At 48.5% G+C, this 13,951-nt stretch overlaps 1 protein-coding gene across 1 annotated transcript in view; it reads left to right on the top strand.

The window, feature by feature from the left end:
- The first annotated feature begins 1,058 nt into the window (after positions 1-1,058).
- Positions 1,059-13,951, top strand: part of PTGIS (prostaglandin I2 synthase) — a 75,320-nt gene continuing 62,427 nt past the window's right edge. Inside the window, exon 1 of the mRNA XM_010383851.2 lies at positions 1,059-1,584. Within this exon, the coding sequence (XP_010382153.2) occupies positions 1,511-1,584 (74 nt within the window). The 5' untranslated portion in view covers positions 1,059-1,510. The remainder of the gene's footprint in view (positions 1,585-13,951) is intronic.

Here is a 13,951-nt window from a genome sequence, read left to right as displayed (position 1 = left end):
TGTGGCTGGAGCAGAGTGGGTGAGGGAGAGAGTCGGGGACATGGGTCAGGGAGGTAAAGGTGAGAGGGGTGGATCATGCTGGTTCTTGAAGGGCCTTATCAGGACTCTGACTGATAAGGATGGAAGCCAGGAGACCAGGGAGAGCAACAGCTTCTCCAGAGCTCTGCTGGGAAGGTGGAATGAAACATGCCTAAGCTCACCCGGCACTGAATGGGCAGATACAGGACTAGAACCAGACCTCCTGGGTCTGAGTTCCAGGTTCAGCCCATGGTTTCATAAAACTTACGTGTGCCAAGCACTCAACAGATTGCGATTCCTTTTATTGTCAAGCTCTCATCACTTCCTCACAATAACCCCAGAGGTAAGCACAACTCTGCCCTCTCTGCTTTCAGATAACCAGGTGGGCTCAGAGAGGTTGAGCTACCTGCCTAAGGCTTCCCAGGGTGGGAATGGGGATGGTGGGGCAGGAGCGTGGAGCAAGGCTGGATTGACCCCCAGGCATTCTAGCCTGGAGCCCCAGTTCTCATCAGCACCCCGGGGTGGTACCTTGCAGAGCCGCGGGCACAGGGGGCTGGCACCCCAAGCACCAGGTAGCGGCGACAATGGCCACCACATCCGGAGGCCCTAACATGCACCAGGTAGAGGGTGCATACTTCATGGGCACTATCTGTCCCCAAAGCAGGTGAGGATGAGGGGACTCCCTGAGGCACCCTTGTATCCCCCGCCCAGTACTTACTGAAGATACTATAGGGTGCGATATAATCCACCCAACCCTCCCAGCCCAGACCACACAATGGAAAACTCCAGATCTCTAGCACGCCTGGGGTGGGGGTTGGCGTGAGGAGGAGCCTTGGGGGGATGCCCTCTGTCTAGGTGGACTGTGGAATGTGGTGGGAAAGCTCCTCCTGACCCCCTTACACTCCTCCTCCATGTTCGTCCCCTCCCACCACATTTTCTCCTCCCACTCTGCCCCCTCCTCCCCACACTCCTTCACTATTTCCCCATCGCCCCTCCCTCTTTCCAGATTCCCTCGCCTTCCCTTCCCCAAAAGTCCTCTCTCATCTTCCCCATCCTTCTTCCCTCTCCACATATAATTTCTTCCTTCCTGTACATCCTCTTTCTCTCCCCTCCCTTCCATCACCCCCCAGTCCACCACATCCCCCTCTGTCCCCCATCAATCTCCTTTCCCCTTGGTCACTCCCCAGCCCACCACATCGCCTCCGCCCCCCTCCTCCTCCTTTTCCCCTTCCCTCCCTCCCACATTTTCCATCCCGGCCTGAGTTGCGGGGAGAGGGGTTCTCCCAGAGCGCCCTGGGCCGACCCCTGCGGACCTCGGAGGGCCCCATCCTCCCGCCCCGCACCACCATCCCGCCCCAAAGCGGGCCGGGGTGGGCGGAGTGGGAGGGGCGCGGCGGGTGGGGGCGGGGAACTTTACCTGGGAGTGGGCCAGGCCGTCAGCCCCGCCAGCCCTGCCAGCCTTGCCAGCCCCGCCAGCCCTGCCAGCCCCGCGATGACTTGGGCCGCGCTGCTCGGCCTCCTGGCCGCTCTGTTGCTGCTGCTGCTACTGAGCCGCCGCCGCACGCGGTGAGTGTTCTGCTCCGCTCGGCCCCGTCAGACAAAGGGGGCGGCTCCCGCCCGGGCTGCAGCCCAGGGGTCTCGGAGCCCGCCGCCAGCCCGGCCCGAGTCCCACTCCAGTATCCCGGGCAGGGCGAGACCCTTGGAGGTGGGAGTCCCGGGGCCCCGCACCCGGGGGATGGGGCCAGGCAGTGCGGCCCCTGCCAAGAAGGTGTAAGTTGGGAAGGTCCGGGGTCCGGTAGGTCCCCCGGGGCGAATCACCCACCTCGACAAGTCCGGGTCTGGCCCTCAGCGCGACGGCAGGGACCTGGGAGGGGATTTCAGGTGAGGACCTAGGGTTTGTGGGCGGGGAGCGGTGCGGGGACAGCCTCGGCGTGGCCCGGGTGGAAGAAGCACTCTCCACTCTTCAGCCTCCGCCTGCACCCGGCACCCACCCACGCGCTGTCAAACCCTGCCTTGCTTTCCGCAGTCCTGTAGGGGTGGCCTCGCTCCTCAACCCATTACACAGATGGGAGTGTTGAGCCAGCGGAGTGCAGAGCCCTGGGGGATGTCCTGATCATGCCCTGGAATCACCCTCCCCGGATTCCCTGTCTGGAAGAGGGGGGTCGGTGGGCTTAGTAATTTCATTTGCCAGGGAGAAACTGAGGCCTGTGAAGGGCTCTACCTTCCCCTGAGGTCCCACAGCCTGGACAGAACGGAGCCAGGGCCAGATGTCACAGCCTCCTGGTCCCAAACGTTTCCCAGCTCCATTGAGCATCTGTGATTTAGGAAAAAAAGTAAAGACAGCCTCGAATCAAGGAGATAGCTGTAGTTCTCCTTTTTATAAAATATTTTTTAAATTAACTTGAATTGCACAAGGTATAGCTGAATATATTTGACTTAAAACAGATATTTATCCTATTATAGATAAGACCGAAGCCCCTTAACCCTCCCCCAGCCCCTGAAGTCCAGTCCTCTCTCCCTCTCTGGGCCTCTCCTGATGCTCAGTCTGGGTAGAACCTTCCATATTTAAAAAATATATACTTTTTCTTTTACACTAGTTTGGGATTTACAGAAAGTTGCAAAGATCGTGCAAAAAGTTCCTATATTTCTCTCACCCGGTTTGCTCTATTGTTAACATCTTACATTGTTATGGGACATTTGTCGCAACTAAAAACCAACACTGGTCCATTACTCTTAACTAAACTTCAAACTTTACGAGATTTATCACCTTTCCCATTATCGTCCTCTTTTGTTCCAGGATCCGGCCCCAAGTTATCACATTGACTTTAGTCTTCATACCTCCTCAGTCTCCCGGATGTTTTAAAAATTACTCTTACATACACAGACATGAGCTTGTAGCTAATACAGAGCCACGTAAGAGAGAGTTAGTTTACATTCGTGTCTGAAAATTCCGGAAACCTTGGGAACTTTTTGATTTTTAAACAATATGTTAGTTAAATATTCAAACAATAAGCTCACTGTATTTTTCTTCAACCTCCAGACATCTTTACAACTATGTAGTCAATCATTTGCCTTAAAAAAGAAGACAAAAAGACAGTGAATAAATGTCTCAGTGAAGAAATGAATTATTTTTCCTAATTGTCAGGCTTTCTCAATACACTGTATAGAAATGTTTGCAGACATTATGCTTGCTCTTTTCACTCCAGATTTTAGTTTTGACATCTGTTCTTTTTGCTACAAGCAGATCTTTTTGCTACATGGAGATCGAATCCATTCTTTTGATTCTTTCTGTGAGAATGTCTTCCATCATGTGAATAAGTTGTGGGCTCTTTTTTTCTTTTGAGATGGAGCTTTGCTCTTGTTGCCCAGGCTGGAGTGCAGTGGCATAATCTCGGCTCACTGCAACCTCTGCCTCCCAGGTTCAAGCGATTCTCCTGCCTCAGCCTCCCCAGTAGCTGGGATTACAGGCATGTGCCACCATGCCCAGCTAATTTTTGTATTTTTAGTAGAGACAGGGTTTCTCCATGTTGGCCAGGCTGGTCTTGAACTCCTGACCTCAGGTGATCCGCCTGCCTTGGCTCTCCCAAAGTTCTGGGATTACAGGCGTGCGCCACGGTGTCTGGCCTTCTTTTGTCCCTTTGATGGACTCTTAGGTTGTTTCCAGTGTTTCTACTACTTCAGTGTGCTGTGTTCTCACTCAGGCTGGAGTACAGTGGCATGACCTCCACTCACTGCAACTTCTGCTTCCTAGGCTCAATCGATCCTCCTGCCTCAGCCTCTGGAGTAGCTGGGATTACAGGCGCACACCACCATGCCTGGCTAATTTTCGTATTATTAGTAGAGAGGGGTTTTGCCACGTTGGCCAGGCTGGTCTTGAACTCCTGACCTCAAGTGATTCGCCTGCCTCAGCCTCCCAAAGTGCTGGGATTACAGGCGTGAGCTATACCGTGTCCAGCCCGGCATTCTTGACCTGTGAAAATTCTCAGCCTGTGGAAATGTGGTCAAGTTGAGTAACTGTTCTCTGCCTCCATTTCCCAATCTTTAAAATGGAGATGATGATCATAGTAGCTAACAGTTGGGTTGCTGGGTTAGAAGAAATGCCAGTTTAAATTATTTTGGCTAGTTCTTGCTGACTATCAATCTGAAGAGCAAATTTATCTTTGGGGATGAGCCTTTGGTTTTTTAAAATTGTTATTTATTATTTATTTATTATTATTATTTATTTATTTATTTATTTATTTATTTTTGAGATGGAGTTTTGCTGTTGTCGCCCAAGCTGGAGTGCAATGGTGTGATCTCGGCCCACTGCAACTTCTGCCTCCCGGGTTCAAGTGATTCTCCTGCCTCAGCCTCCCGAGTAGCTGGGATTACAGGCACGTGCCACCATGCCCGGCTAATTTTTTTTGTATTTTTAGTAGAAATGGGGTTTTGCCATGTTAGCCAGGCTGGTCTTGAACTCCTGACCTCAGGTGATCAGCCCGCCTTGGCCTCCCAAGGTGCTGGGATTACAGGCGTGAGCCACTGTGCCCTGCTGAGCCTTTGATTTTTATATCTGTGGGCACTTTGGAAGGGTCAATAGTGGGTAGTGGGGAGAAGTGTGGGAATGAGGGTCACTGGCAGCTTGAAGGCAGGTGCATGGACCCTGCGGACCCCAGTTTAGATCCCTAATCTCACTTTCTCCTTCCAGCTTAGCTAGGGACGCTCTGGTTATCTCCATTTGACAGAGGAGGAAACAGGCTCAGAAAGGCTAAGCAACTTGCTCAAGATCTGTCTGGATTAAAACTCTGGGCTATAAGAATTTTTAGCTTTTATTTTTAGAGATAGGATCTCACACTGTCGCCCAGGCTGGAGTGCAGTGTACAATTATAGCTTACTGGAGCCTTGAACTCCTGGGCTCGGGTGATCCTCTCATCTTAGCCTCCTCAGTAGCTGGGACTACAGGTGTGTGCCATCATGCCCAGTTAATTTTTAATATTTTGTAGAGATGGTATCTTGCTATGTTGTCCGGGATGGTCTCAAATGCAGCTCAAGTGATCCTCCCACCGCAGCCTCCCAAAGTGCTAGAATTACAGGTGTGAGCCATCGCGCCTGGCTTTGCAAGAATTTTTAATTCACAGGAAGAATGAATTCTCATTCTTCCCACACTTTATACTGGTAATCTGAACACTTAAATGTCTTAGAACTGTGTGACCTTAAGATACTAAGAGATGCAACTACAAGCAAAAGATTCTTAAAGAAGGACAAACAAGTGGAACAAGTGAAGTGGGTGACCCTGATGCCTTGTGAATGGTGATCCAGTTTGGGTTGAAATAAGCAAGGCTCTGCAGCTCCCTTGTCTCATTTCTTTATCCTGACCAAGGCTTGAGGTAATTTCCACCACCTTTATCATACAACTGAGGTTTAAAAAGATGAAGTGACTTTCCCAAGGTCATACAAAAATTGTATTCCACATCTAGGCCCCTCCAACATTCATGCTCATCCCAGCAAGAAACCACTGCTTCTGGGAGTGAGCAACTCCATCTGTACCTCTAGAATTTAATTTAAAACTTTTAAATTAGGAAACATTTCAACTATACAGAAAAAGAAAAAGAATACGGTAAGAACCGCCATGTACTGATACCTTGATTTGACAGTCATTAACATTGTTTAAAAAATATTAGATGTAGGCCAGGCGCAGTGGCTCAGGCCTGTAATTCCAGTGCTTTGGGAGGCCAAGGTGGGTCAATCACAAAGTCAGGAGATCAAGACCACCCTGGCTAACATGGTGAAACCCCATCTCTACTAAAAATACAAAAAATCAGCCAGGCGCGGTGGCAGGAGCCTATAGTGCCAGCTACTCGGGAGGCTGAGGTGGGAGAATGACGTGAACCCAGGAGGCAGAGCTTGCAGTGAGCCGAGATCGTGCCACTGAACTCCAGCCTGGGCAGCAGAGCAAGACTCCATCTCAAAAAAAATAATAATAAAAATTAGATGTCATGATATTCCACCCTTGAATATTTCAGAATGCATAAAAAATGACAACTACAATTGTATTTTCTTGCCTGAGAATATAAAAAGATAATTCTTAATATCATCTAGTTCCCAGTTTAAATTCAAATTTCTGCAATTACAGCGAGAATTTTCAAGCCCCATTCAGTGAACATGAGGGTGGTGAGCTGAGAGTTAGGAGTATGGCTTGTGGGTCCATTGAGGCTAATTGATTTGCTTTGTGAGTATCAGAAACATTCTTCTTGCTTCCCAGGCCTCAGTTTATCTGTACTTTGAGGTGGCTCATGGAGGTGGTCTCTCAAGCCCCAGCCATGTCACCAGGCTACTGCATCTCTTTCTTTGGGCTTGTGTGACCACCACGAGGAGCATTGAGAGGGATCTCTTGGTTGGGAGGCTCCTTTTCTGGGGGTCCAGAAGGCATAGTGGCATCAAGTGAGGGTCCCTGTGGCCCAGTGGCTGGTCTGGGCCCTTGCAAGATGCAGAATTTATAGGCACAAATAAATCTGTCTCATTCTAACATGCACTGACCAGAGGTGGTCCATGACTGGATTCAGCCCTGGGCTAGGTTTGTGCTGTGTGGGACAAGAGGAGAAAACGCGGGGATTCCATACACAAAAATCTAGATTTCCAACTTCTTGTGAAAAATGGGAAGATCTAGCAATACTTTCCTGGGACTCAGTGGTAGCACCCTCTCTAAACCTTGCCACAGTCTCCACTACTCCCTGTTGCCTCTCCAACATGCAGCTACTCTAGTTACCACTCTACTTCCTCTGCTGTTGTTTCCTATGCTGAGAAATAATTCTGTGAATCTGTATCTATTTCAAAAGCCGGAAAATAAAAACTCGGGCTAGGCCATGTGCTTTTTCTGCACAGTGGTAGCAGTGTGGGGCAGGTATGGAAGAGCATCTGGGAAACCATGTTAATGGCAGACTGAAAACCCTGGAGGCCTGTGGGTGAGCCCTGGGGGAAGAATGGGTTAAGCGGGTTAAACAGAATTTTGTTTAACAGCTGAGCTGGAGCAATCCTTTTGTTCCCCATCAAATCCTCCCAGAGCTTAAGGCCCTGAATTAAGTTGAAATGATTGAACAGAGAGGTTGGGCAGTCTACCCAACATTGCGCAGATGAACCATGCCAGCCTCTGCTCCAGACAATCTAGAAGATGGACTCTGTGTCAGGCGTTTAACCTGCATTGGCTCTCTTAACCCTCTCAGCAACTCTGGGAGGCAGGTGCTGCCCATTGAACACTGACTGCATACATGATTCATTCAGACCAGGCACTGTTGTGAGTGCTGGAGTAAACAACACGTCCTCCCTTCATGGCTCTTCCATCTAGTGAAGATGCGATACCTCAGGGAGCACGGAGGCGGGTGACATCCCATCCTTGACTCCTCTCCCTGATTCACAAAGGGTCACGTGGGAGACAGATCCAGGGCAGGTGGTAGGGGTGGCCGTGGGGTCAGTGAGTGAGGAATGGGCAGTTTTTTGAGGAACCCACATGATGGGGCTCCAGTGGGGAGTCAGAAAAGATGCCTTGGGATCTGACCCAGGGTGGGCAGGAAACCGGCTATGTGGGCAGGAGCCGGGGACGGAAAGGTCAGGGCCCACCGCCCTGCCAGCCAGGGCCTGGCAGTGCCTTTTTAAAAAAGTGAAAGTGTCTGTGGGTGAGGCTAGAGCCCACAGGCCCCAAAACAGCCTCCTTCGCCCCCGCTGGCCACAGGCTGAGTCACCCTGGAATGTGGCCACAGCCTGAGTTGGATTGAGGGCCCGAGGCTGGAAGAGCCAGCATCAGGGGTCAGGCGCCTGGGCTCCGGGCTTCCTGCCTTTGTCCACGCCTCCTTGGGACTTTTCTGGGGAAAGAGGAAAGCTGCCAGGAATAACACCTGGCTCACTGGGGAGCTCCGGCCGCAGCCAGGAGAAAGGCAGGGAAAGGAAGCCCGCTCCTACCTGCAAAGATGATTTAGGAGAAAATTTCAGGGCCTGCATTTGAGTAGGTCTCTGAAATCTCTCTGCAAAATGCCCACTTAGGGTGACTGGGGGCCAGGGTAGTATCAAGAGGGGGGGCACTGCAGCCAGACCCGCCTGGATTAGAAACCCAAGTCCTCTATGGTGGGCCCTCTGGCAGGTGACTTAGCCCTCTGCACCTCAGTTTCCTCCTCTGTAAAATGGGCCTGGCAGTAATAATTGCTTCCTCATAAGGTTAGGGGAGGATTCATTGAGTCACTGGGATAGCCCTCAGTGTGGTGTCTCTCACACCATCAGGGTTCATTAAATGTTAGCCATTATTTCCAAGCAAGGAAATGTTTGGAAAATGCCAAGTATGGCACCTGATGTGTAGTTGGCACTAGGTAAATGGTGCCCAGGAATCTTACTACTCCTGCTTCTCAGCTGCCCCGCAGCTACCAGGTGTCAGGTGCTCTGTAACTCCCCTCACTCTTGGCACAGCCTGATGCTGTCAGTAGCATTGTTGCTCCCATTTTATAGATGAGGAAAGAGAGGCATGGAGAAGCTAAGTCACACAGCCAGCAAGAAGCGTGGCTGGGATTTGAAGCCAGGAAGTATGGTGCTAAAGTTCGGGCTCATCATGACCATGCCCTCTTGCCTCTTATGGAAAAATGACTGCTCCTGAGTCCAGGTTGCCAGGCTCTGACCTGGGCTGGAAGGGGGCTGGCATGAACCAGTTATTCCAAGGCTACTCGGGCAGCATGACACGTGGAGGCTTCAGGAGAAGTGGCCTTAGCCCAGGGGCTCACAAGAAAATGAGGGGCAAGGAAAGGCCCTGTACCTCCTTAGACTGATAGAGCCCAAATTTGCAAGTCTCCTCTTTGACTAGAGAAGCCGGGATGGGCTGAGGAGAGGAGGGAATGGTTGGGAGAGGCACTTCCTAGGCCCTCACATTTCGTCTTTGGTTCTGCTCCCATCTTTCCCAGCTTTGGCCCTCAAATCTGGCCATTTGTTCCTGTCTACCACCTGTCCCACCCTTTGGGTTATATTGGGGGCAGCCAGGTAGAGGGAAAGTGGGAGCAGGAGACGGGGCAGAAGGAGGTAGAGAGGGAAGGGGAAAGGAGGAAGAGAAATGGCTGCTTCCCTGAACTGCTGGGTGTGGAACAAAAGCCCCTGTGCTGAAAGTGGGAGACTCAGATGTCAGGTCTGGCTCCCCAGGGACCATAGCCGTTGCTTCCACCATGTTGCTGTCCTGGGGGGTCACAGTAGTTCCCTGACACATCTCCTTCCTTCCTCTTGTCTTTCTCTGGTATGACCCTTTAAAGGTGTGGTCACATCACTTACTGGCTCCTGCTTCAAACCCTCCAGTGGATCCCTGTCCCACAGTGGCAGAGGAGCCAGATTCTCACCTTGGCCTTGGCCCTCATGGTCCCCAAGGTCAACTCCGGCATCATTGCCTACCTCTCGCCTCCACATTCTCCACTCCAGCCGTGCTGGCTCCTGCTGTCTTGAAAACCTCAGCGAGCATGCTCCCACCCCAGTGCCTTTGCACTTGCTGTTGCCTCTGCCTGTAACACTCTCCTCCCTGCCCCTCCCAGAGCACTCCTTTTACATCCTTCTGGTCTTTGCTCACATGGCATCTCCTGAGGAGGCCCTCCTTGACCACCTTCTGTAAACTGGCCCCCCTCACTGTCTCACACCACCCTGCTTTCTTTTTTCTTTAATGGAATATAATTCATATCCCATTAAGTTCACCCTTTTGGACTGGGCATAGTGGCTCATGCCTGTAATCCCAGCACTATGGGAGGGCAAGCAGGGAGTGCTTGAGCCCAAGATCAACATAGGCAACACATCAAGACCCTGTCTCTATAAACAATAGAAAAAAAAAAGTCAGGTGTGATGGCATGTGCCTATAGTGCCAGCTACTCGGGAGGCTGAGGCTGGAGGATTACGTGAGTCCAGACGTTTGAGGTTATAGTGAACTATGATCATGCCACTGCACTCCAGCTACCCTTCTGAAGTGTATAATTCGGCCGGGTGCAGTGGCTCACACCTGTAAGGCCAGTACTTTGGGAGGCTGAGATCGTGGGTGGATCACGAGGTCAGGAGTTCAAGACCAGCCTGGCCAAGATGGTGAAACCCCGTTTCTACTAAAAATACAAAAAATTAGCCAGGCTTGGTGGTGGGCACCTGTAATCCCAGCTACTCAGGAGGCTGAGGCAGAGAATTGCTTGAACCTGGGAGGTGAAGGTTGCAGTGAGCCAAGATCGTGCCATTGCACTCCAGCCTTGGCGACAGACCGAGACCCCATCTAAAAAAAAAAAAAAGTATATAATTAAACGGTTTCTAGTATATCCACCAGGTTGTGCAATCATCACCCTCATCTAATTCTAGAATATCTTCATCACCCCTAAAAGAAACCATATACCCATTAGCAGTCACTCCCCATTTCTCCCTCCTCCAGTCCTGGGCAACTGCTAATCTATTTTCTGTCTCTATTGATTTCTCAATTCTGGACAGTTCATATAAATGGATTAATCCAATATGTGGCCTTTCGTGTCTGGCTTCTTTCACTGGGCTTAATGTTTTTAAGGTTCGCCCACATCGCAGCATGAATCCGTACTTCGTTCCTTTTTGTGGCTGAGTAACGTTCCATGGCATTGATACACCACATTCTGTTTATCCATTCGTCACTTGGTGAACACTTGGGTTGTTTTCACTTTTCAGCTATTATGAATAATGCTGCTGTTACCCGAAAGCGGTCCTGATCCGGACCCCAAGAGAGGGTTCTTGGATCCCATGCAAGAGATAATTTAGAGTGAGTCCACAGAGTAACGTGAAAGCAAGTTTATTAAGAAGGTAAAGGAACGAGAGTGGCCACACCATAGACAGACCAGGGCGTTCCCGAAGGCAAGAGGAGGAATGTGTCTGCCTTAGGTACAATTCTTCTTGTTTATATAGAAGATAAAAATCATGAGAGAGATGTGCTCTACCACAAGGGCTGGTGACAAAGGATTGTTACCTACGGTCTTCCATAAGAATCTATATTATTATCTTTAAAGCAAAACGTATTCTTAAACTAAGAAGGCTTTTGTTCATAAAATATCGGGACATCAGAACATTTCCTGGGTCTGTTAAGTCCTGGATCTGTTAAGTCTTGGGTCTGTGGGGTAAGCATTATTAACCTGTTCCCTTAATCGTAAACATCCTGTGATTAAGAATGCCTAGTTCCCTGGCTGAGCATGGTGGTTCACACCTGTAATCCCAGTACTTGGTGAAGTGGAGGCTGGTGGATCACCTGAGATCAGGAGTTCGAGACCAGCCTGACCAACATGATGAAATCCTGTCTATACCAAAAATACGAAACTTGCTGGGCATGGTGGCTCATGCCTATAATCCCAGCTACTTGGGAGGCTGGGGCAGGACAATCACTTGAACGTGGGAGGCGGAGGTTGTAGTGAGCTGAGACCGTGCCATTGCACTCCAGCCTGGGCAATAAGAGCGAAACTCCATCTCAGAAAAAAAAAAAAAAAAAAAATGCATAACTTCTTTCTGGGATTGCAGCCCAGCAGGTCACAGCCTCATTTTACCCAGCTCCTATTCAACATGGAGTTGCTCTGGTTTGAACGCCTCTGACACTGCTTACAAATAATAGTGTATACATTTATATAAGATCAAATGTTTTTAATTCTTTGGGGTATATTGCTGGGTCTTGTAGTAAGTCTATGCTTAACGTTTGGAGGAACTGGCAGATTGCGTTCCAAAGCAGCTGCACGATTTTACATTCCCACCAGCAATGTATGAGGGTTCTCATTTCTCCACATCCTTGCTAACACTTATTTTCTTCCTTTTATTGGTGGTGGGGACAGGGTCTCTTTCTCTTGCTTAGGTTGTAGTCAAGTGGCGCAATCACAGCTCATTATAGCCTCCATCTCCCAGGCTCAAGTGATCCCCCAACCTCAGCCTCCTGAGTAGCTGGGACTACAGGTGCACACCACCACACCTGGCTAATTTTTGTATTTTTGGAGAGACAGGGTCTCACCATGTTGCCCAGGCTGGTCTTGAACTCCTAGGCTCAAGTGATCCTCCCACTTGGGCCTCCCAGAGTGTTGGGATTATAGGCCTGAGCCACCATGCTCAGCCTTATTTTCCTTTCTTAAAATTTTTATTTTTATTATGGCCATCCTGGTGGGTGAAGTGGTACCTGTGAACGAAAAAGTGTCTGAGACAGGTCTTAATCAATTTAGATGTTTATTTTTCCAAGGTTAAGACATGCCCAGACGAGAGGTCTGTGCCTTTCTCCAAAGACAACTTTGAGGGTTTCAATATTTAAAGAGGGAAAGGTGGGCTGTAAGAGAAAGAGGGAGGATATGGTAATCCACATGTCACAAGAGAAAAGGAGCGGGTAGGGTCATAGTCAATGATGTGTCTCATGCACAGTAAATTGGCACTTTACATAAAATAAGGTGAGCAGAGAGTAGCTGCCTATGGAGATATTGAACCTTTTATCTGTAGCTATCTGCTTAGGAACAAAAGGAAAGGCAGCTTCTTGCATGACTCAGCTTTCAGCTTAATTTTTTCCTTATGGCAGAGTGAATTGGTGTCCTGAGTTTTTATTTTCCTTTCTCCCTGGTTTTCTTTTCTTTTCTCCCTGATTTTCTTTTCTTTTCTTCTTCTTTTTTTTTTTTTCTTTTCTTTCTTCCTACAGGGTTTTTGCTCTGCAGCATCAACCTTCCAAACTCAATCGATCCTCCTGCCTCAGCCTTCCTAGTAGCTGGGACTACAGGCATGTGTTACCATGCTGGGCTAATTTTTTAAAATTTAAGTAGAGATGGGGTCTCACTCTGTTTCCTAGGCTGGTCTTGATCTCCTGGGCTCAAGTGATCCTCCTGTCTCAGCCTCCCAAAGTGCTGGGATTACAGGCATGAACCACCATGTATGCCTGCCCCCATTTTCTATTTAAGATCTTTTGGAGAAAGCATTTTAGAAGAAAATGAGTGTCTGGTGGTAGTTTTTGTCTGATCTCTCATGTCTAGGATGGTTTATTTCTAGACAAATAGGTCCCACATTGTTAGGAAAGCTCATTTTTAGTAGGTTGTGAAGTCTCACATTGCACAAAGAAAATATAGGGGAAGGAAGAGAGAAAGAAAACAGGAAAAAAGGAGGAAATAAGCAGATAAACAAAAAAGAAAGAACAAGCCTGGAAAACTGATAGAGGCCATATTACTCTCAAGTCCATATATCAGTAGGCAGGTATGAAAATTATTTATGCATATAAAGAGATTGCTTTTATTTTCTTCCAAAGTTTAAGTTCAGCTTATAGGGCTTTAAGAAAAGCACAGCTTAACTTTCAGTGATTTCACATCAGAAAAAATGAGGGGGAAAAAAAAGAAAGAAGGGAAAACATTGAAAACATTATTTTGGAGAACTGTAGCCAGGAGAAGTTTTAGAATTCAGTCCAAATTGTAGAAAATAATAAAAATTGAAAACATTAGACAAGGCTAGAATCTAATAACAGGTGTACTATAGTTAATTTTGAAACATGACTTTTCTCTCTCCAATTCCCCAGTTTTATTAAAGACAAAATCACAGTAGGACCAATTTATTTGTAAAATAAATTTTAGTTCTATTACACTTGGCTTGATTATTTGCATAAAGTGAAGCAAGACTAATCATTTGCCATATGGGCTCTCTGTTTTTAAAGTTGGCTTTGCTGGAAGCTTTTCCGTAAGGAATCTAAGATTAGACCTTTTTAAAAGCCTCACACCCAGCCAAGGATTTATCTGTGCCTGCAGATACCTGTATGAATTGAGTGAATTCAGAAAGTGACGTTCTTTACTTTCCACAGGTCAGGACCCTGTAAAGGACAGGGTATATGAAGCCAGTTTTTCCAAGGGGCTTTTATTGGCTCTATAGTTCAGCCTCATTTTCTCAAAGAAGTCTGAAAATATGTCATTCCAGTTAAAGCCTTGGTAAAATTAACAGTGTCTTCAATTATACCCTG

Source organism: Rhinopithecus roxellana, chromosome 13 (genome assembly GCF_007565055.1).
Source record: "Rhinopithecus roxellana isolate Shanxi Qingling chromosome 13, ASM756505v1, whole genome shotgun sequence".
NCBI classification, from domain to species: Eukaryota; Metazoa; Chordata; class Mammalia; order Primates; family Cercopithecidae; genus Rhinopithecus; species Rhinopithecus roxellana.
This window is presented reverse-complemented; position numbering and strand designations above follow the sequence as displayed.